The sequence below is a fragment of the Phalacrocorax aristotelis genome, chromosome Z (assembly GCF_949628215.1).
Source record: "Phalacrocorax aristotelis chromosome Z, bGulAri2.1, whole genome shotgun sequence".
NCBI lineage: Eukaryota > Metazoa > Chordata > Aves > Suliformes > Phalacrocoracidae > Phalacrocorax > Phalacrocorax aristotelis.
This window is the reverse complement of record NC_134311.1, coordinates 53,255,788-53,280,024: the sequence shown is the minus strand read 5'-3', so window position 1 is coordinate 53,280,024 and position 24,237 is coordinate 53,255,788. Positions and strand designations below refer to the sequence as shown.

The window sequence follows — 24,237 nt, the reverse complement described above, 5'->3', positions numbered from 1 at the left end:
AAAATTCAGAATGATCTGATTTCTAATGGTGACTGAAAACAAAATTGAGTGCTAGTCGCAAAACCCCAAGGATTATGGCTTTCCCAGCAGTGATTGATTGTATCCATGGCATTATTAGTGTAACATCCAACTTTACTGTTTCACATCAGTAGGCAATTTCCACATTTGGGGTCAGTGTAATTCAACACACCAAATTGGACCTGTAGTCATTACAAGTGATTAAATGTCCTTATTTTATTTTATTTCATTTTATTTCATTTTATTTTACCATTTAATTTAATTTAATTTAATTTCATTTCATTTCATTTCATTTCATTTCATGTGTTAAATGTGAGGTCAGTGCTTTCTGTGCAGGGGTGTCTGTCCCCAGACCCTCAGGGATGCACTGTGCCAGTGGAGCTTGCCTCCTTCCCCACCACGCTATCTTGTTCTGCAGAAAGAGGTTTTCGGAGCTCTGTTTTATTGCACTGCTTCCTGTTCATCCCCCCTTGCATGCATGCCCTGTTCTTGAGCAGCCATAGTAGCAGCCAATGGTAGAGTGCCGTCACATTTGCTGCCATTTCATTGTGTCCCTTCACCGCCCTTGCTAGTTTCTGTTTTTCTGACCTGATGTACATCAGCAGTCAGTGTGCTACGGGTTGACTCCTGGTGATTGTAAAGGAATTGCATGTTTTAAATGTGTAGCTTGTGCAGGTACAGAGCAGCTGCTGAGGGTTATTAAGAGACTTCCTCCAGGGTTGCTGATGAAATTGATTGAGTTCTCAGAACTGTTCCACAGAGAGTCACCAAAAATAAGCTAGCGGGTTTTGCAGGCTCTCCACCTGCACTGCTCAGAGCACAGGCTCTAGCTCTTTCACACAGTGCTGTTCTGAGTGCACTGTAAAAAGCCAACATGCAGCTTTGCCTGTGCACATGAGTAGGGAGTGAGCAGTAAAGTAGGTGAGGTGAAAAATAGAGCATAGCTATTTTTGCACTTAAGTGTGCTTGTAGAAGTGTGAATGGAGCCATAGAAATACACATCTGTGAAAAGATTTGTCATGTGTTTTACTATTCTGTTCATTCAGGTAAGGCAAATTTACATTCAAAAACTTCATTGAGCAGTTGAGTCTGCAGTAAACATGATGAAGGGCCCTGCCAGAGACCTGAGCTTTGACAGTTGTGGCTAAAAAAGCAAGCAATTTATTAAAAATTGCAAAGAACGAAGTGTCAAAGGTGCTGTAGTGTCATGTAAACCAGTGATAGATTGTTAGTGGGAGTCTCATGTTATGCTTGGAGACTATTCTCAAAACAGATATGAGAGGAAGAAAAGATATCAAGAGGGAAGTGAGAAAAAGTAGTTGTAGAAAGTTTTGCATTGTTTTGAGAAAGGCTTGAAAAACTGTAGTTGCCTACTTGGGAGACAAAGATTCATAGGACAGGTTGCTGAATGTATGGTCTGGTGAGTTATGGATGAGAGGCATGTGTAGAACCATAGAATCCTTAAGGTTGGAAGAGACCTCTAGGATCGTCAAGTCCAACTGTTATCCCAATGCTACCATGCTTCCTAAACCATGTAACTGACTTTCATCCATTCATGGATGTGAAAGTTCAGAACAGGAGTCTGAAGAGCCTTCAGTGGATGGCATGAGCGGAGGTGCTCCTTGTGCGCCAGGGTGGAGAGGTATGTGAAAGAGGGGCTGGACACAGCTGAGGGTCCATGTGTTTTTGCCGGAGGCTGAATGGGAGGCTTGCTCCTGTGCCTGTCAGTTTCTCCCTTCAGTTGTCCTTTGTTCCTCTTCCTCATCCCATTTTCTTAATTCAGTGTGTGGCCATTAAATTGATATGAGTGCTAAAAGCAGGGTTTGCCTTTTGGTGAGTTTTCAATGCTACTGTGCTTTTCAAAATAAATAAACAATATAAATAAATTTTTCAGGAATACTTTAGGGGAAAGGCAGCTCTAATGTATCTTGTACACCACAGGGAAAGAGTGACCTCAGGTACATAAATACCTCCATTAATCATTTGTTTGCCACCAGAGGTAGTGAAAAAATAATCAACAAAACCTCTTTTGGATGCTGAAATGTCTTAAATTCATGCAGAATTCTGTCTTTCATTCTCGATGATTAAGATGGTTCCAAAACAAGGTCACATCCAAGGAGAGCTGGGATTGTCTCTTTTATGACTTCAGTTTTCATTTGCAGTGAACTGGTAAATGATTAAAATGCAAACAATTAAAATTAAAGCACATCGGAGCATATAATTCAGTTACTCCCAAAATGTAATAAAAAGGTGTCTCCCTGATCAATAATTGCTTATCATGGCATCTTTATGAAAGTACTCAGATATTTAGATGTTGCTTTGGGGGTGTTATGGCAAGGAAAATGAATGAAGCAGGGTACTGTAACTAAGGAGGCTGATTGCAAAAAGGCCATCACAGGATTTAGCAAATTGCATACAGAAGTGGAAGAAAGAGAGCTCTGGATGCATCTGCTATATTTTTTTCAGAGTACCTGCTGTTTTTTTCTATCTGCCACAAAAGCGTAGCTTGAAATGGGTACCTTGCTGCAAAATTTGGGGAAGTTGCCAGTAGAGAGGGTTACATTGTGCCATAGCCCTCTTTAAAAACAGGCACTGTTTGAAAGGTGTAGGTTGTTGTATGTGATTAACGTGGGATACTAGCTAGGTCCAGGACAAGAGCAGTAAGCTCCTTGATGTATAATTGCAGGAGCAAAGAGCCAGCCAGGAGATAAGCAATCCTGATCCGTGTTCTTAAGGTCACTGAAATAATCACCATGTCTGGTGCAGAGCCCAGAGCTGAATTTGTACCTAGGTCAGACTTTGCTGCTGTCTTAGGCTCACAGTCTATGCAAAAGTGATCTGAATGAATTTTCTTCCTCTTAAAACTGTACTTAATATACATGATAGAGTTGCAGAGGTGTGAAAAAAATTTATTGTTGTGAAATGTCATATTTTTGCATAAAAGCTGTGATACACTGCTCTTTTGCACAATAATGTTTCCAGTTGCTTGATTTTTTTTTAATTTATCTTTTCTGTTTTATTTTCCCTTAACTCCTCCTCATGCTGTCCTGACTTGCTCGGGCTTCTCTGTGAAAGGAACCAAGGGACTTCAGATACCTGTAGCCTGAAAAACAAGGGATCCCGAAAAGATTTTCACAAGACGCTTCAAAAACAAACATTTGAATCGGAAACTTTGGATTCTGGTGATGCAAACTTTCAGGTACATTTCTTCATTTTGGGAAATGCGATCAAACATAGCAGCCTTCCTCAAAGGAAGCATCCCAGGATCTCTGTAATGGCATCAAGCGGAGAGCCGTGCTTGCCATTAGGTTTCATGGCAGAGGTGGCATTAAAGCCCTCTCCTGCAGTCAAGCAAGAGAGGTTTCATGACACCCAGTGTCCAAGCCACAGCTCCCCATTTTGTTGTTTTCCAATAGGCAGGGCCCCGGCACATCCATGTGCTCCCTGAGGAGGCCTCGAGGACAACCCTCACCTCCTCCGACTTCGACCTGCGCAGCCTGCAGCCAGACCCCCGCCTGGAAAACCTGCTGCGGCACGTCAGCGCCGAGGAGTTCGAGAGGCAGAACGAGGAGGCGCGGCGCACCAACAGGCACGCTGAGCTCCTCGCCCTCTACCCCTCCGTGGATGAGGTGAGCTTGGAGGCTGACTGGTCCACAAGCCTTCCTGAGCTGGCTGTCGCAGCATGTTTAAGGTTAAAGCTGCATCATGGTTGAAAAATAGGGTCTGTGGCCAGGATACATGTCTCCCTTGGATAATGACACGGTGAAGGCACATCACCGTGGGCTCGTGCAGCTATCTTGAACGTGCATTCAGGAGCTTGTACTCGGACACATGGTGCTGGCTGAGGCTTTGTTACACCCCCTCAGTGCAGGTCAAGCCTCGTGCTGGTGATATGGTTGTGTCAAGGTGTTACCCTTTGCTGTAATGCTTGCTTGGGGGCCAAAAGTGTAAATATTCAGTGTAAATGCCAGTTGGGGGTCAGAAGTGTAAATACTCAGAAATACAAATTAATTTCTTTCCTCTCTGAACGATGAAATGCCTGCTGTGTGGGGGAAGTTGCTAGCCTATAGCAGTGGCCCAGTTAAGATGATATAAAGGTTTTATGTAAGTGCAGGGATGAATGTCACGGACTCCTGACAGATGTTCTGCAGAAGACCTTTTTATTGTCAGCTTTTCACTGCTTGTATATCTTTTCGACACACTCTCCATGCGACCACGCGCACAAACAATTTCTGTTATTCGTCAGCTAGCTCTAAGCACGCGCCTTATGCTACATACTAATAGGCTGTTCTATTTGCGCTACCTCATTTGTGTTTGCTTACTTAAATCCTTCTTGGCATTCCCACGCTCCTGTCTCTGTTTTTTACTGCCGCGTTGCTTCAGTTCAAGGACGTGTCAAACAATGCTAAGTTACTTGCAAATCCATCTCCCACGTCTAAGTATGTAAATTTACAGCTGTTTTAATTGAGTATGACTGGAATAACTGTTTAACGATAGGAAGATGCAGTGGAGATACGGCCAGTGCCTGATCGCCCAAAGGAACATCTGGGCCACAGGATTTTGGTGAAGCTGCAGACTCTGAAGTAAGTATTCTTCCCAAGCCCCACTCACCGTTTCTCAGTTCTTACCAGGGTACTGCTGCCGACTCTGCTACACCGCTGCAGGTGTCCAGTTCCAGGTGTCCAGTTCAGCAAGTGTTTACATGTTTGCATGTTCTTTCTTAGGGTAGCAGAGGACTATTTCTATCCATCATTACAGAAGTCTTTAACTTGTCAGGGTGAAAAGGAGTTGGGAATGATCCCAAACTATATATTTCCAACAAACTAGATTGTTCTCCATACACACTACTGGACTTGATAAACAGAAAAAAAACTCACAAGAAAGATATGATTGTTTTTAACTGATACCTGAGACCACCTTTCTGACAAATTTAGAAAATACATTGCATGCAGTTTGCTTCCCTTCTTTTTCTCTTGAAATCAGCTAATAAAATGCACTAATGAAAAAATCCTCCAGGCTTTGAGAGAGCTGAGGTTTGGAACTAAATATTTCTTCTTATTTTCTAATGGAAGTGCCAGCCAAAATATAGCCCTTTCATTTTTTTATTATACAGAGTCATAAGAGTGCAGTATTAATCAGTGTCCTGTGTGTCTTTCCTTAACAGGTTTGATATAGAGATTGAACCTTTGTTTGCATGCATAGCTCTCTATGATATAAAAGAAAGAAAAAAGGTAAGTGTGCACACAGTATTTTTGTTCAGTTGGCTTGGGTTTTTATCTCTGGAGTAATAATTTAGGAAAACTCACAAAAATCACATGGCTTTTCACACATGCAGCCTGATCCAGTATTCTTTTTATTCAAAGTCACATGCTTGCAATTGTTTATTTTGTAGTTCTAGCTACTACTTTTGACTTATTTTAAATTGAAATTTTATGCGTTTTTGCATTGCAGTACATTTTAATTCTTTTTCTTTTCAAGATCTCAGAAAATTTTCATTGTGACCTCAACCCTGATTCCTTGAGAGGATTCTTGCGTTCTCATACACCCTCCATTGACTTGTCTACTCAGGCAAGATCGGCAGTATTTTCTGTCACTTATCCCTCATCAGATATATACCTAGTAATAAAGGTATGTTACAGTGCTACTTCAACACGGTTCTTCCTGTTCCCAGCTGTCCCTGTTGTGTGAGTTTGTGGATCTGACAAACATAAGTTTCCTGTAGCAGAGATGAATTCTGATAGTTTTTAATAGTACATGTGCAGGTATCCACTGGTATTCTTACTCCCAAGCTAAGAAGTTATGTTGTGTTCTAATTCCACTAAGTATTTAGAATTTCCTAACTCTGCCTAAGGGAGATTTAAAGCAAAGGGAAATAGCCCATTTTTAAAAATTTTTAATTATGTACTGTGGACGTTTTTTGGCTTTTGTTTAGTGCACTTTGCATCATTTTGTTTATTTAGTTCTGAAACTGAATTAGCCTGAACCACTTCATTTGGAATGTGTTAATTTTCCTGATTTCAGTGAAAATGCTGTAGTACCTGACTGACAGTGTTGTCACCCATGTATTTTCTGCTTTCTAACAAACCAGATTAAAAACTAGGAGAAGGTTTAGTATCAGTTACTCTGTAAAGACGGTTTTAAGAATTATATATTGCACATTTAGGCAGGCTCTTTCATATTGCTAGAGAAGCAACATGTTAGTATTTGGGTGATATTTTTTCTTTGCGAGTGTCTTATTTGACTGCTTTTTGTAGATAGAAAAAGTGCTTCAGCAAGGAGAAATTGGAGACTGTGCAGAACCCTACATGGTTCTTAAAGAAAGTGAGGCTGGCAAGGTAAGTGAATAATTATAAAGCATGTTTAGATCAAAAAAATGCATGCACAAGAAAAAAAAACAGAAAGAGCAGATCGTCTGGAATGGACAGAATCCCAAGAACGCTGGGGAGGAAGGCAGCTGGTGCATCCATGGTACAAGCAGTCTGGCATCTGCGACCAACAGGAAGAAGTCATGAGAAGGCAGGGTGCACTTTCATTACTGACTCCTTTGGAAATTAACACTGACAAAGTCTTCAGTCACGAAGCAGTTAGGTGTGAGCAAAGGAGATGATAATGCAATGTGGAGTTAGCAGAAATATTTGTACCTCAGAGACATATCACTGATTTGGGTGGGCAAACAACCTGTTGTGGTCAGTTCAGCACTGTCATCCATAGGTAACATGAGCCCTGTCATTTACCTCCCTGGAGTAGACTGACAATGTTTGCTGCACGTCCACATGTCTCTCACCTTTAGAATACTGCTTTGAGCTGAATATTCTTTCTGTATCTGATGAAGGAAGTAGAACCTGCTAACATTTCACGGTGATTCTTCATGCTGGGCTTGAGGGTCTCTACAAAAAGATCTTAATTCTCCTTTTCTATAATGAAAATTAACTCAAAAAGAAATGAGAATTGAGTGTAAAATCAAAATGCCTATGGGCCTGACAGCAATGCAGCAAGAAAACACGAGGGATAAGAATGCAAAGTATTTAATGAACTGCAAACATGTAATTTCCATTGTTTATCTATAGTAGCATTAATATAACTGATTGCTTTTTAAACAGTCATTGTCTTCTTTTTCTTAGGCAAAAGAAAAGATTGAAAAACTGAAAGCCCAAGCTGAATCCTTTTGTCAGCGGTTGGGGAAATACAGAATGCCATTTGCCTGGATTCCCATAAGCCTAACTAATTTCTTTAACCTTTCAACATTTGAACGAGAGATACCTGAGGCCGAAGGTTTAAATGGTAGCTGTCTAACTTTTCTAACTAATGCAAAGTGACTCTTCACTAGGACTGTGCGTAGGCAACGATGTCATTCACTTTGGCATCAAGAGTGAACAACAGATTCAGTCATGTCTTCTCAGGCTTCCTTTTCAGTGCTACACTTACAACTTAATATGCTTACTGTTTCACCTGTGCATATTTATTTTTATATATGCTAAATATTCTTCCATGTTTTAGGCCCAATTCTGGTTGAACACTCGCTCTGTAGAAAGTAAAACTCCCTTTGCCGTATGGAGTTTGTTTGCAATACAGGACAACCAAAATACATGTCATCTTAGTTTCTAGAGCATACAGGACCATTGCTCAACAACATTGACCAATGTGCTTTACAACCCATGATCTGAAAATTTGAATAAGCTGCAGCAGAAACAATGTCACTTCAGGAGGTGTGACATTGTCCTGGCATTCCACTATCTCACATAGTCTGAAATAAAAGTAGTGGGATGTTTTAGGTCCTCTGATATTGCCAGGAAGTTGTGGATTTCTAGCGTATTCTGACAGTCTTTGTGCTGAAGCAACACAAAGCAAGTTGATCTTTCATTTAATTTCCCTTTGAAGGGAAGGGAACAGCTAGTGACAAGAGGGCAACACTGATACAGGGAAGAAGACTTTCTGAGAGAAGTCTCAGCTCAGAGGACAGCTATCCAGTATCGAACTTCAAAACAACCCCTCTAACCCTCAACACCTTCTTTAAACAGGTACTGGATACTCTTTATTTCTGATTGCCTAAAACATCTTTCATCTATGTAATGTGAACTGTATTGGGAAAAGTTACCAGCGACATTTGTGTGGGGACAGAGGATAACTGCTGTCAAGTAGGCAGTAACCCACTTGCTTTGCATGCCTAAGGGACATGGTTCACTCAGAAACTTTTCTCAGTGTCATGGAGTACTGTTATAAAGGTACTGATTTTTGTCTTTCTCCTGGTAGGAAGGAGACAGGCTCAGTGATGAAGATCTGTTCAAATTTTTAGCTGATTTCAAAAGATCGTCTTCCCTGCAGAGAAGAATTAAGACTTTACCAGGTACATAATTCATTTTGTATGGAAAAGGATGTGTGTACTTTTGTCCCCTAAATTTTTCTGTAACATCCAACCCCAAAATGTATTTAACTTGAGTTTTAAGTCTATAGTATGTGCCATTGTGGAACTTCCCAGGTTCTCAGTGTCTACCTGACAACAGATGCTTTCAACCTTTTTTCCTGTGTGACTATGGAGATTTATATTTGGCTGGATATTCTAAAATTATTTGCTTTCCTTCCTAATTTACAGTATATCTACTGGATGTCTTTTTTTTATTATTCAGACTGTTTTAAGACAGTGCTTTAAAGCAGATTTCTAAGATCCTTGCTATTTCCCTGCAATGTTTTTCAATGGGTTATATTTTATGGAGAGAGATTAAAACGTGTACACATTTCATCTTATTTGGGTATTTGGGTCAGTGTCAAGTAGAGAAGGCAGAGATGGTGTTTGGCGACTGTCAAAAACCTGACTAGTTTAATTTTCCTTTTTACATAAATTACAGCTCAATCTCTTCTGGATTGTAGAGGAACCTTAAAAAACATGAACTGAGAGCAGAGCTGTTTTGCCTTATTAGCTGATTGCCAGAAATGACAAGTCTGAATTCCCCAAACGGTTTTCACTTGTCGCAACAGAGAATTTACATTGAAAGTCTGGTTATACTTGGGTAAATGTTATCAGTATTAATCATTTAACTGCTCACCACAGCAAGCCCGGCCTTCCTGGTGGGTGGTGTACTTTGGCAGAGATTAATCAGAGCAGAATCTGAGTGGGGGGAGTGCCAGATAACTGTATTAGACAGCAGCCCTTTAATCCTTTGTCTCCCAGACAAATTTTATATTATTTTTCTGTGAAAGATACTAGAGTATCAACCCAGCATACAGTATTCCTTCTTTCTGTCTTTCCTGTTTCTTTGAAATTGTACAGGGTAATCATAAAGAGCTATATAGTGGCCTGATGTGTAGGGACGTGCATACGTTACTTCCTGTGTATCTTTCTACACCTATGCTTTCATTCTCATGCAGCCTTCAAGCCAAAAATCCAGTTCTTATTTCTGCACTGTGGCTATACAAACTTACATATTATTTTCATTTTTGTTTTATTATACATTGGTTATTTTTTACAGTTTTGCTGTTTTTTGCTGGTTTTTTTTTAAAGGAACACTTAAACTAGAGATTTCCCCAGCTCCAGAGAACCTTGGTCATTGTCTGACACCAGAATTACTACCAGTGAAGCCATTTCCAGAAAATCGTAATCGTCTTCATAAAGAGATTTTGGAGTTCCCAGTTAGAGAAGTGTATGTTCCCCATACCATTTATAGGTAAGAAATAACATATATTTTTTAGATTCTTAAAATCCATTTTCAAAAACAATAGTGATTTATATTTTTTTTTTCAGAAATAGAAACTAAAAATATTTTTTAGAATGTTAAAGACTATGTGTTAGGCTGATGATTTAATCTTACCAGCCATTACAAGATAAAACACCTGCAAGATGTTCTATAGTGTATTTACTAATGTAACTATGTTGTCCTTTGAAAATTTTTCTGATGTCCAAAAGAACCCCTAGCAGCTCTCATTGTCTTGGCACATATATAAATATCTCTCCTCTTCTGTATTTTTTTCCCAGTAGATCGTACTATAATTTTTAACGGTTTTGGTAAGCGTTTGTGCTGGGTGGTTTTCGCTGTTAATTTGAGTCATCTGAGCATCTGAGGAAGTAATGTGTTGCTCTGTGTACTTTTTCACCATGAACAAGGACTCCAGGCTATGTCATTTCTTTTCTTAAATCTGTTCTATACTGGTCATTTCAAGGAGACCACAGTGTTCGGTAGCATGCAACTCACCAGTTCCCATAATTTCTTAGTGGTCTGGCACATCTGAGTCTCCAAGAAGAAGTGAATATCAAAAGAATGTGCTTCAGTATGTTTGTGCAGCAGAGTAGTGCTAGTGAGCAGTGATATTGGTAATAGCTGACTAGCAATAATTCAAAATGTGTATTGCAGTATTACAGATACAGAAACACTAGCTTTCATGTGACCATTGTGTTTGTGAAGGCATTGAAGTAAATCAGAATGCTTCTTGTAACAGTAGTTGAGACTATTCTGAGGGACTTTTCTGATCCCTGAAAGAGCAGCTAGGTACGGAATTGCATTAGTGGCAAAGATGTGACTATCAGTAAGGAACCACAGAATTAAGAAGCTGAATAAAGGGATGTAAAGCTTATTCACTTCTTGCAGCAGAGATTAGCAGGTCTCCCACCGGCTCACCTGGCCCCACCCAGGAGGGGGGAAGGGAAGGGTAAGACTTGTGGTTCAGTACAACTCAGAACTGCAAGGCTGCAGACTAATTTATCCCCGGGAGATGCTCCACACCTTCAGAGGGAACTGGAGAGCCAGTGGGGCTGTTGGTGACACCTGGGTTTGGGTCTCAGCTTTTAAGGAAAGCAAAAAGAGGAAGTGGCATCTTATCTTACAGTAACAACTCGCAACGTGGTGTCAGCAGGAAAATGAGTAAGTAAGCCAGTTTGGGTAGAGCCTCATTAGGAGTTTTGGAGGAGTTATTCTGGGGCTGTGCCATAAATCTGTAATATTCAAACTCCTGAGGGCAGTTTCTTTGTGCTCTCGGCACCAGAATGGTTAAATGCAAATACTCCTGTCTTCTCTGTGTATCAAAGATAGAAGTAAATGTCTTTCACCCTCCGCCCCCACTAGTTTTTAGGGGGATTATGCAGGGGTTATTTCTATAGGGGAAGTAGTTTTTAAACAATTGATAGTGCATATGTAAATGAACTTGAGTAATGACGCCCTTTAATTTAAAAAATAAGACAGAATTTTAACTTTCCTATTCATTGTCTAGCCCCAATAAAAGCTAACGTGTCAGCTCCAGTGTGCAGGCTGGTAGTGTCTAAAGGTCTGTTTTTGAAAATGAAAAGCATTAGCAATTACTGTGTTGCTGAGCTAGAATGAGAGTTGAGTCTGCACGGAATATTCTCTCTTTAGTTCTCACTAAGGTAAACTTCTGCAGCCAGACATCATGAATATCAAAGCCACAGTGCTGAAAATTAACGTATGCACTTCCTGAAGCAAATTTGGGTGTCTCCACACTATCTTTCAGCTGCTAGGCTGTCTGTATTGAATACATACACCCACATTAGAAGACATGCTTGTTATATAGCTCAACAGTTACACTCTGTGCAAGAGTTCACTCCCAGCATACTTTATCTCTTTTTAGGGTCTGTTTTGATTTTCATCTGAAGTAAAAGTCATGGTAACAATACAAAGTAGGATCTGTCCAGCCTAAATTGTAATAATGAAGAGAATATCTATGGAGAATATTTGCCTTCGTTAATCTTTACCTTAATTAGTGAATAAATGGTAATGACATAACTGACATGCCATAAGTAGTGTTATACTGGAAAGTCAATCAGTTAATACCCAAATTAAACCCTAAAGGCAGTTTGTTAGATACACTGGGGAAATAGTGAAAAGAATGCAGAAATGCTAGGTCATGTTTTGAGCGCCTTGTGACAACAGAGGTGTCTGGAGTGAGAAAGGGGAGTTGCCAACTGAAACTGTTAATGAACTCCAGCCATAGTTCCCCAGAAAGTCAGACGAGGCAGCTTTGCAAACATAAAACAGCAGAGTCTGGGACTTGGTGGGGTCCGGGAAGTTAGACTTGTGTTTGCATGGTGCTGTTGAAAGCACCTCCTTTTTCCACAAACCAGAATTGCCTAGCCACAGCTGAGACGCTTTTGCTGCTTAATCATGCCAGTGCTGCATTTGGTGAGCAAAAATGTAGTTTGGGAATGTAGGCCAATGTATTTGCTTAATTTAACTGTCATGCAATTCTCCTTGCTTAGTTCTCTGCATAGTGAATACTGTTCTGAGCCTGAGATTTAAACCAATCTATGCAAAGTGACTCTGAATTTGAATAGAACCAGATATGTTTAATGTTATTTTATTCCCTTTCCTCTAATCTGAAAAGTAGAACTCTCCTGTCTTAATTAAGCAATGTACTAGCATTTAGTTATAACTGAGTGTCATGGCCTGCTAGTGTGTTACAGGTGATTTAATGTTTCCTAATTTTTATTTTAAGTCTGCAAGCCATTTTTTTTACCAGTGCTATAGATTTAAATACTAAAAGAATGAAAAATGGATAAAAAAATCACCAGTTTTCTATTAACATTACCATGAATGTAAGAGAGGGTTACATACAGAAATGTACTTGAATAACAAATACATGAAAACTTATAAAAATACAGTCAGGTAAGCTCTTACTCTGCAATAATACCTCTGGACACGTTCAGACAAATACTAGTGAAACATCTAGCTTCAGTTTTTCTCTTGAATGTTTAAAAGAAATGCAAAGATTTTGTTTACTTGGTTTGGGGGTTCCTTGCCAATATAAAATATTTCAAAGGAAAAAGTCGTCTTCTTTTTTTTTTAAAAAAATTTTCCTTTGTGATAGGAGAAGCAGAGTCTTCTGTTAGTCTTTGAACTTAGCTCTTGCTAGTTTTTATACTGGTGTAATGCCATTATTTTAAATTATGCTATTTCTGATTTATGCCAGAGAGATCAGCCAGCCCACTTTGTGCACTGTGAAATTGAGCACTTCTTTTTGTTGTGTACCTACATTTCTTTAATAAAAATAGTTCCCTGAAAATGTCAAAACATTCCAAGATTTATTTCATTCAATACCCTTCTATTCTTAATCGGAAAAATAATATAATTTAAAGTTTGTTTATAATTTTATTTTCTCATAAAATATAAATGAAAATTATGCTGCTTACTCCCCCTATGAAATGTTGGTGCTGAGGAAGAGGGATTTGTCCCATCGCTTTAGCAGTAACTCAGCTTAACCAGGCACAGGAGGACCTGCTTTGATAGGGGAAGTGCCTAACGCTCAGGGGATTTTCAGGTGGAGGGGGGAACCATTCCTCTGCTGTTGTGTTTAATTTAATTGCAGACCACTTGGCACTGTGCTCAGACTTGCTGTGGTCTGTGCCGTGAGCTGGGGACCTTCTACTTTGGTGATAATCATTCTACCCCATCCTTGCATAGTTTTGGGCGACGAAAGGCTATTGGTGTATAATGGTCTGTTATTCTCATTACTGCTGCCACAGCATTATTTACTCTTTCTGCTTCTCTGCCCATGGGATCTGGAGAAAGCACGACAGCCCTGTGGGTCTTCTACAGGGCCATTGATCTAGTTTTGTGCTGGTTGGAGATGCTAGCATTCCTAACTTCTTTTTCAGAGTAAACAAAGTGAAGGTTAGTATTGCACTGGTGTGCACCGGTGAAGGAGACAACTGAAGCTAGCCACTACAGTTTCAGACAGAGATGTGGGTGTGCCCTGATGTATTCTGCTTCTCAGTACACATGATTTCATCCCAATGTAAATAGCTGTCTGCTCTTTTCCAAGCTCCGTAATCTTTCCTGGGCATCTACTTTACTATCTCAGCAAAAAGAGGTTTCATGGAAGGTTTCCTAATTTTTCTTTGCTTTTTACTCAGATAAAAATGACTTTGTCAAATACTGCCTAACAAAGCAGAAACAATGAAAACAAAAACTTCACAAACAGGATTCTGGGCGTGCATGTCCCATTTCCGTAGGTACTTTGTCACAGTGCTTTCAGATGAGGTATTACACCTGACTCCTCATAACAAACTTCATTAATTATGTAATACATGCAGAGAAGAAAACATGCCAACATGGCATGATGATCCCTGTGCAGTCACTGCACAGAGACTCTGAATAAAATACAGATTTGTCTAAGCTTCCAGATGAAAGCAAAGCCTTTAAAGAAATGTGTAATTATTCATTAAAAAAATAATCAAATGCAAGAGGTTTAATTACAGGGGTTTTCTGGATTCTTCAAAATATTTTAGTTAATTTTAATTCCACATTATAGATTAGAATTTTGAAAACTATTTTCAGTAGATTTTTAGGCAAGCATAATTCAAAATGCAACAACAGCATTTAAAAAAATCTCAACAGTTTGGTGTCTTGAATAGCTAGTAGCTCTCTGTATGAAAATCATTAGTATAATATCTGCTTTCATGTTCTGCTGAGCAGTTTTGTCCTATTTAAAATCTGTAATATACTGATAAATATTGTGTTTTGCCTTCCAAACAAATCTGATATTGTATTTTTGATGCCATTGTTTTTCGGCTTCAATATTAATTTGTTCTGTGGTCTACTGTGTGGAAACAAAAGAGTGCTATCAGCAAGAAAATCTTAAGGAAAGCTTTTAAAACAACAGAAAGTAAATACAAACCATTTACAATGTATACCAAGAAAGCTAGTGCTCTTTGCTTTTGCAAGAAGCTAAACTGAGTCTTCCAGAGACCCGTAGGAATTAAAGATTGAAAGGTATCTCAGTTCAAGCAACTTCCTAAAGTATAAGGAACACGGGACTGAATGGCAGTTCTTCAGTCCAGTTCCAGTTCTACCAATGACTTTCTGCAAAGCCTTGGCTTATTGATTGTATCACATATTCTCCAACTGCATGTTCACATCCACAGCAAGATACCTACCACGGAGGAATGTTAGAAGGTTTAGACTAATGTTTATAAGCTATGTTCAAGAAATGCTGGGCATTTTTGTTGTGGTTTAATTCTCCAGACTTGAGGCCATTTTTCCCTACTTCTTTTTCACTGTCTTGTAAAGGGTATCACTGTTGCTTCTCCTCTAGGATGTAGAGATAAAAGCACTTCATTATCTAGCACAATGGCTTCCCAGAAAACATGGACTGCTCATTAATCATTACCATTAGCAGTCAGTGCAACATCGAATGCTCACCTTCCTCTCAAGAAAGAAGCTATAACTGAAAACACAAAACACAGAAGACTTCAGTAGTGTGAGGGGCCTACCTTTCTAGGTGGTTTTGAATGAAAGCATCTTCTGCATTGATTTGGTTTTGCTGCAGCTCCACTTCAGTAGGCAGTGGGTTATGCTCTGATATTGCATGAATGTCTTAAGAAAAATGAAGCTACTTTGATCACTGACACTACCCCTGGTTAGGTAGCAGGGTGCTGAATATTGTCCTTTCGTAAGCAGCACCCAACCAGGACTCTTGGAACCAAAGCATTCCTTTCCAAGCCTGCAGATGTTTTTGCTAAGCTCAGGACACTGTGCTTTCTACTTTAAACCATTTGTCTGCTTTTCACTGGAATGAAAATACTGCAGTAACTTCATCCAGGAATTGTTAATAGTGCTGGATTACTGGTAGGTGTCTTCCCTTTTGGTAAGAATGGGTGACTTCTTCAGCTTAGGTCTGCAGGGCCTTAGAGGGGACATAAGTTTTCTCACTGGGTTTCCCCCCCACCCCTTGCTTGATAAATGATTACTTCAAGGTGTAGAGTTTAGAGAAGAGGCATCACTCAGGAGTAGTGCAGTTTGTCAGTATAGCTTCCAGCCTCCCAGGTCAGGATGGCGGAGTGTGTAAATGCATCCATGAGACAATTAAAACAAATCCAGGTTTCCCCTCTTGAGTTCTAGCTGCATAGATCTTGCACGCTGCTGAATCCTATGCCATTCACTAAAGTTTTTAACCATTTTCAGCTGAAATTTTAGAAATGCATAGTGTCCATGCCAACAAGAAGATGCTGGTAAATATGAAATATTGCCTCACATTGTCTAACACATGTAACTTCAGGGAGGCATGTTACCAGTATTTTGGGAAGATATGGTATGCTATTGTATTTACTAGCACTCCTTCACTGTGTCGTTTATTGATTTAATATATCAGGTCGAAACTGTCTCACTACAATTCTCAGCTGTATCATCATATTTCACATAGGTTCACTATTATGTGTAAAAATCTGGTATGTCAGAAATTTCACTCTTTGATTATCAGCATTCAGTGAGAATTTTGGAATAGAGCTTTACCTATATTTACACAGCTGGAAGAATCACAGGTCCTGGGATGGCAAATAGATATATAAAATACGGCTCTGTCTTCGTTTTTTCAGCTTTTCATACTTCATTTGGGCAGCAGGACAATGCTTTATGTGTGACTTACCACCTTATTACTTCCTCTTGACGTTGCTATAGTTGATACTTGGTGGATATCCACTCATTTTATCCACTTTAATAGCACTGCCACTCACGATTTAATAGTACCGGAACCAGCCGAGAAAGTGAGGGTATTATCAGTGCAACAGTGGGTTTAGCTTGGTAGAGAACCACAAAGCATGAAGGACAGAGACATCAGAAGGTGGTATAATCCCTTTGATTTTCATATTTGAAAACTTTAAAACCATTTTAAGAGTAACTTTTGAAAAAGGTGGTATAACGTAGGCAATTGTGGGTCAAAAAGTTGCCTACATTTGCACACCAGGAGGTCAATATGATAGGCCAGAAATTATTTTTTGGTAATTTTTATGATTCACAAAATATCAGTTATTTACCTTTGGTCTTGGTTCTCAAATGCATTATGCCATTGGTTACTTGTTTGCAATATTTGATGTTCGAAGTAATGATAGCTCAGTTCGATGCTGTATAATGAATAACTATGAGCCCTGGAGAGAAAGCTATTAAAATTTTAGACTGACTTCACTCTAAGATCTAGGTCACATTCACATTTAGAAATATCTATTTTCTTATCATTATTTTGTCATATGAATCTGTGGAAGTCTGATTTTTTGAGTCAGCCTTCCACTCAGTTATTCTGGCAATGGTTTTATTGTGTTGACTAAAACTTTAATAGAAAATTTGTAAAGGTTTTCACACCAACGCTAATGGACGAAATAAAGTGACAACCACTCTCAGCCTAAATTTAATTAAGATCTGACCACTGACTCTTTAGATGATTCCTAATTTTAGCAACATGAGAAAAACCATACAAACTATTATCCAAACTATCCATACTAAGAAGCAGAATACATGACACACACACATCTCCTTGGACATGACATGTTGAAGTTCTGTCGTTGCGCCATTTGTTCTAGTCAGTGGCTGACTAGAACAGGTTTCCTTTTTTTCATAGGGTTTCCATTTTATTCATGATTTTCCGTTTTGTTTTTTTTTTTTCTTTATGGCTTTCTGGGGTTTTTTTTGAAAAGTGTTTGTGATTTACATTATAATTTTCAACCATTTTTTCTGAAGATTCCCCACCCACCCCCACAGAAGTGTAGAGGAATCAACAAAGATTGAAAGTTACAACTAATGGGTGTATCAGTTTTTGTTTCCATACCATAAGTATTAAATGGCTATGTTAACCCATTCATCACTGTTCACCTATAGAACATTTGTGGTTTGTATCAGTAGTGACTATTTGCACATATGCTGGCTTTTGCTGTGTATGGTGTTCTTGTCACAGTCATCCATGAGTGCGCCTAATATTCATTACAAGTTTGCGGTGCACTTGTTGACACCTCATACATTGTATGATTTAGCAAGAAGAAGGATTTTACTGTGACACACATATGCACAAACAATAATTACAAACAGGAATATTCAATGAGAAAGGTCACAGACTTGAAACTCAGCAGATATTTTATTTTGGCAGAAGATAGGTCTGTGTTGCTTTGTCTATGGGAAGTGACTACTAAGTCCCATGAAAGTGTAGGAAGGTCAGCAAATTCAAATGAGAATTGCATAGTGTCCTATGTCAGGCTCAATGGACTCTCAGCTTTCCCAGAAAGTGACTGATTCTGAAATAGTCTCTTATCTTACCATCCCTCTGCTGAGTCAGTCTCCAACCCAGAGAAGCTGCCTGGATCCGTGCCTCACCCAGAACTCTGCTGTCCTGTGCAACGCTGGTGTCAGTGAAGCTGGGTGCTCTGCCATGGTTTTTGTAGACCCATACTGACTCCTGAATAGCTCTTTTGCTTTTTGTAAGCACATCTGACTATATCTGGAGGTTGAGCCCTGAACTTTCTGTAGGGAGAATGAGGGAAGAAGTTTAATCACACTGACCAAAAGTAATTGCTGTAGCATGTTGTTTGAATATTTCTGCTCAGCACAGAGCCTCAAGGGAGACACAATGCCTCCTGGAGCTCACCACGTCCTTATGGGCATCCTTGTCATTGCTTCCTCTCAGGCTTCTGGAGGGCACAGGTGCTGGCAGGCAGTAGCACTTACACAGTGGTCAGCAATGGGTCTACAGTTCATGCTTCTGTGAAGGAACCTCTTTTGATCATCTCCCCGCCTTCCTGCTTTAAAAAACCAGTCATCACTTCCATCTCTGCAGAATATACAGAGTCAGCATTTGCCTGTTCTTCCTCAGTGCTGATGGGTTTAATACACATGTAAGCAAGATCCCTAGGACTGCTTGAGCATAAATGGCACAAGCTTTAGTTCTTCAGTTCAGTACTTGCTGGAATAATGCTTCCTTGGTTGTGTAGGCAGCAGAGAGCTCTCAGTTTGTGATTTTACATATCTTTCATCTCAAGTCACATCTAAATGTAAAATCCAGTGCTTAGGGACATTATATGGATTTGTGACGTCTTCTGCTGGGCTGCAGATTAATGAAGCAATGACTGGATTATGCAGCCTCCCCTACACGTATTTCTTCACCTCTGGCAGATGTAGTATTGATAATATCCTTCATTTAATATGTCATTACCCTAAGCACAATTCAGTGGAGGTTTCCGATATATTTCTCTCTTTCACTTAGCTTTGCCTAATATCATCTTGGAGGGAATTTGGCAGACAGAAATTGCATTTAAGAAGGTAAGGAAAAAAAGGCATTAGTGTGGCAGGCAGGAGTACTATTCTGAACAAAGGGAAAGGCAAGTTACATGGTAGTTTGTTTGCTAAGGCATGCCATGGCCCACGTAGCATATGTTGGTTAGCAAAGTAGCTTGGACTGTGTAGTTGAAGAGTATTGTCACATTGTGACACATGGCAATGAGGAGAATTGACCACAGTTTTCCAGGTCTTGGGGGTAAAACAAATGGAAGATGGACTGTCTGACTTAATGACAACATTCTCCAAAGCTGCTCCACTTTTTCAGCCAGCAATGGTGCGGAGGAGATATCTGTGGTAAAGACAGGGCAGTTTTGTGTGTAGCTTCTGACAATCACAGACAAAAAGAAAGCATGAAAACCCATGAGTAGTTCTTTGTTTCTCATCAGAAGCCAGCATGCTTCCACCAACACTAGTCTTATTCCTTACACTCAGAGGACGAACAGTGAGAATCCTATACCAGACTGAGGAATGAGACATTGAATAGACATAATGATGATGCCAAAATGTGTGTAATCCAAGTCTAGCTGAAGTCTCAGGTTTAACATAGACTTCACTGGAGAAAAAGCTTTCTATTAGCATTTTGACTATTGAACTTGGAAGACTGCCTATGCTGCCAAAATCCTGACAGAAATTAAAGGCGCTTTTTAAGTTTAGTGATCTGTCCATGTACAGAAGTTAGTAAAAAGCAAAGTATGCGGTATTTTAAAGCATTATTCATATTCATTACTAAAGAAATGTCAGTTTATAGAACTATAGTTCAAAATTTCTTGTTTGTACTTACTCAGGTTCATTGATACTGCTTTTTGATTTGAATTATCTAGAAATATATGCCATTTTGTTGCTATGAGCTAGGAATGTATGAACTTCAGTTTTTTATTTTATTTGCTGGTTTCCTTGTTTTTGTCACCTCTGAGTGATTCCTTGCCCCTTCCAAAAGCTGATTCATTGCAGCTGAGAAGGGAGCTGCTTTTCTGAGAGATTCCTGCTTTTCATTACATCAAGCGAAGATATTTGTTCATTTGTAACTGGGAATTACATATTTCCAAAAAACAAAAAAAAAGATAGGAAGACATAGCTTACTGTACAAGAAACCTTAAACAGATGATGTTCTGTTTGTCACAGTAAGAGCTTACCTTTTCCTTGTGAATTTTTGGAATGGAGTTCTGGCAAAGTTTCACTATCTAGGTAGAATTGAAGGACAGGGAGAGGAATCAGCAAAACACTAGTTTTGTGCACTTCAATTTGAAATGCAAATGCTTGCCATTTACCCATTTTATTCTTCCTTTTCTTTCTTCCAGAAATCTTCTCTATGTTTACCCTCAGAGGCTGAATTTTGCTAACCGACCAGCTTCTTCAAGAAACATTACCATTAAGATCCAGTTTATGTGTGGTGAAAACCCGTCCTGTGCAATGCCGGTAATAAATGCTGAGATTTCTTAGCAGACTTTTGCTTAAGGGCGCTCCTAAGGAACCTCTGAAGAGATAACTCATTGTTTACTTCCCATCCCCACAGTTTCTAGTGGGGCCTTACAAAGCCTAACATCAGAGAGCTTGTGAAACTTGTCATCCTCATCAGAAAGCAAGGCTGTAGCCCTTACCCACAACAGGAAAGACTTGTCACTCGGGTGGAACAGAGGCATATTACTCCTTCTTATCTAAGTCTTCCTACCTTATTTTCAGAAGAGTGACATCGTATTAAATCAATGCTATGTTGGAAACTAATAGTAAAATTAACAGAGCTTCAGAGACTTTTTAAGAATGATGTAGTCTGTCTTCCAGTGTAACTCCTCGATATGCACTGTGTGTACACAAATACTCAGGTGTAACTCTGGAAGGTAGAAGTTGGGATCTTCATTGCATGAACCTGCATGGGTGCAGAGTCATGCAGTATAGGTGGTTTCCCATGTTTGAAACACACTGTGTATTAGGGCGTATATGAGCACTACTAGCAGAGCAGGCAGCACTGTCTACATTCAGGTTGTTCAACATTTCTCATTATAAGATCCTCTCTTCAGCTTTACCGTGTTCAGTCTGAAGTGTTCAAAACGAGGTGACTGCTTCAGCCTCAGTTTTTGGGGAAATTTTCAGACAGTGTAATTGGCTATTTGAGAATGACATTGGGATAAAACCTTTTGTGATTTAATGTGTTAGAGGAGGAAAAAATGAGTGGAAGTATTACTTTGAGGAACTTCAATCCAACAATATGTTGGAGCAAGGACTGACAATTGGCCAGCCTTTATCAGCTCCCCAATGCACACTTCGCAGCCTTACTCCTCTGGAATTGAAATTAGAGCATCAGCACAGTGTTTCCCAAGCCACGTTTCTTCCAGAGCTGGAGCCATGCAATGTGAACGTAACACCATCTTTTACACAATACTGCATTGTTGGTTTCCTTAAACTCTGCCCATATTACAGTTAGGTTTTGACAAATGCGTAGGACACACAGCTCATCTGGCATCCCTCTCCACTGTGAGTGTGTCGTATTTTAACCCCGGTCAGCAACCAAGCCCCACACAGCTTCTCGCTCGCTCCCCCTCTGGTGGGACGGGGGAGAGAATCAGAAGAGTAGAAGTGAGAAAACTCATGGGTTGAGATAAAGACAGTTTAACAGGTAAAGCAAAAGCTGCGCGCGGAAGCAAAGCAAATCAAGGAATTCATTCACTGCTTCCCATGGGCAGGCAGGTGCTCAGCCATCTCCAGGAAAGCAGGGCTCCATCATGCGTAACGGTTCCTTGGGAAGACAAACCCCATCACTCTGAACGTGCCCCCCTTCCTTCTTCTTCCCCCAGCTCTATATGCTGAGCATGACGTCATATGGTACGGGGTATCCCTTGGGTCAGCTGGGGTCAGCTGTGTCCCCTCCCAGCTTCTTGTGCACCCAGCAGAGCACAGGGAGCTGAAGAAGTTGTTGACTAGTGTAAGCACTACTTAGCAACAACTAAAACATCTCCACATTACCAACACAAATCCAAACCATAACCCCACACTAGCTACTGTGAAGAAAATTAACTCTATCCCAGATGAAACCAGGACAGAGAGCTTCATCTCAATACACATGGACTTGTGCTGTACAGATAGGCTTGTCTGAGCTCATCTCCCAGGGCTCCCTTTAAAGTTACTGGATTCCAGGACCTTACCATGAGGCTGTATCTGAAATGAGGGAAGCAAATCCAGCACCAAAAATGCCTGTTTTTCTTCATTGATTGTTAAGGAACTTTGGCCCTCTAAGGTAAGGTGAGATGGATCTCACCCTAAGTGAGCAGGCTGCAACTGAAAAATAATATTCTAAAAACAATTTTAATTTATCTTTTTAGCATTTGGTTGAAGGCAATGTGAAAATTTGTAAGAGGCTTACCATAACTTTATTCCTGCAATTCCTAAATTTTAGTGCATGACTGGAGAATGTGATGTGAGGTAGTCAGTTGCTCTAAAATGACCTCAGCTCCATTTTCCCGGTGTTTTACCCTGTGTGTGGGGAGCATGCTTCATAATAAGACGTTTGTGCCAACGTGCTAAGATAAAATTGAAGAGTCATTTTCAGCCTTCAGATACTGTCTTAAAATTTATACAAGATGATGACAATAAAATGCTTTAGAACCGACTCTGTTACTTTCATTTCTTCTTAATGTAGGTAATTTTTGGGAAATCTTCAGGTCCAGAATTTGTGCAAGAAATATACACAGCTATCACATATCATAATAAGTAAGTATTATTACTATTTGTATGATTTGAGAAGTATTAATCATGGCCTCTTTACATAATTCTTAGCCTACATAGTTTATCAAGGAATGCTGGTACTAAGTCATTTTAAACATTTGCATTTTATGTGGATTTGTCGTATCTAATGTGGATTGCTACATGCATTTACGTAAGTGACCATTGCATAGGTGACCATTGCTTTTCTGGTTTGGAGCTTTTCAGAGGTCAACTGAGAATATTCTTAATCTGAAGATTAAGGAGCAGGAGCAGGAAGCAGCAGCACAACTTTGTAACAGTATTCACTTTGATGAATTTACAGATCCAAAAGAGCTGATGGGGCATCCTTATTCTCATGAACGTGGACTGGGATTTAGGATTTACACAATAAATATGCTGGAACCCAAAATTAGGATTGAATGTTTTTGAAAGTATAGAGATGGGTGAAAACTGAATCATTCCAGCTGATACTGTCTATGCTTTTCCTGATTCAAAGCTGTATATATATCATTCATAAATATAGCTGTATGTGTTTATACTTTGTTTAACTTGGCTCTGAGGCTGTTTTCAGGACTTATAAAGCTTTTATAACCATTGCGTCTGAAAGTCTACTGGTAAATTTGCCTTCTGCTCAGTCTTATACTTATATTGGAAATGCGCTTGGCATTTTTTTAAACAGGTCCCCTGACTTTTATGAAGAAGTGAAAATCAAGCTGCCAGCAAAACTCACAGACAAACACCACCTATTGTTCACATTCTATCACATAAGCTGCCAGCCAAAGCAAGGAGCATCTGTGGAAACCCTCCTTGGATATTCAGTAAGTTCCATGTGACATACAAGTGTGTGTGTGTGTGAATGTGTATATATACGTGTCTACACACCGTGCAAACAGACTCTTTGCTTGTCCAGAATTTTATCATATATTCTCTTTCTGGTTATGGTAATACATCAAAACCGGTAGAAGGTCTTAATGTTAATTCACAGAAACCAGATACAACCTGTGCTGTGTTATATCCTTGCCCTAAAATTTTACATTGTTACGTGTCTTTGAAGTTGATGAATCCACCTGACACAACTGAACTTAAGTATGCACCTAAATAGTTGCAACAGCAATGCTTTATAGCATATCACCTAATTCTGTTAGATTCTATTTATTGCAGAAGAAACCCTAAAACATATGCAATTACAATTATTTACTGTTATCTAACATGTTCATACATGCGGTAACAACTAATATCATATTTTCAATTAGGTTTTATATTACATATTGTTTATGTTCTGAAGTGTCTTTTACCGAGATCAAAATTAAAAACCAGAGACAATATTGAAGGTAAAATGTAATTCTCTTGCATTCATTATCTTCATGTTGAGACTAGCATGTTTCTGCTTAAGAAATACATATTGTAGTGTAGCCTCTTTTACCTTTTTCTTTATCAATCGATTTTTTTTCTGGATATTTTAAAATAAAAGGAAAGCATGGATTATGCT

The 24,237-nt window shown here is 39.4% G+C and overlaps 1 protein-coding gene across 2 annotated transcripts in view; it reads left to right on the top strand.

The window, feature by feature from the left end:
- Positions 1-24,237, top strand: part of DOCK8 (dedicator of cytokinesis 8) — a 95,176-nt gene that overhangs the window by 26,789 nt on the left and 44,150 nt on the right. For both annotated transcript variants that reach the window (XM_075078733.1, XM_075078734.1), the window contains 13 exons: positions 3,094-3,217; positions 3,435-3,647; positions 4,516-4,601; positions 5,183-5,249; positions 5,497-5,646; positions 6,273-6,353; positions 7,140-7,299; positions 7,897-8,036; positions 8,269-8,362; positions 9,515-9,677; positions 20,351-20,468; positions 22,684-22,754; positions 23,428-23,566. In XM_075078733.1, the coding sequence (XP_074934834.1) occupies positions 3,094-3,217; positions 3,435-3,647; positions 4,516-4,601; positions 5,183-5,249; positions 5,497-5,646; positions 6,273-6,353; positions 7,140-7,299; positions 7,897-8,036; positions 8,269-8,362; positions 9,515-9,677; positions 20,351-20,468; positions 22,684-22,754; positions 23,428-23,566 (1,606 nt within the window). The remainder of the gene's footprint in view (positions 1-3,093; positions 3,218-3,434; positions 3,648-4,515; positions 4,602-5,182; positions 5,250-5,496; positions 5,647-6,272; positions 6,354-7,139; positions 7,300-7,896; positions 8,037-8,268; positions 8,363-9,514; positions 9,678-20,350; positions 20,469-22,683; positions 22,755-23,427; positions 23,567-24,237) is intronic.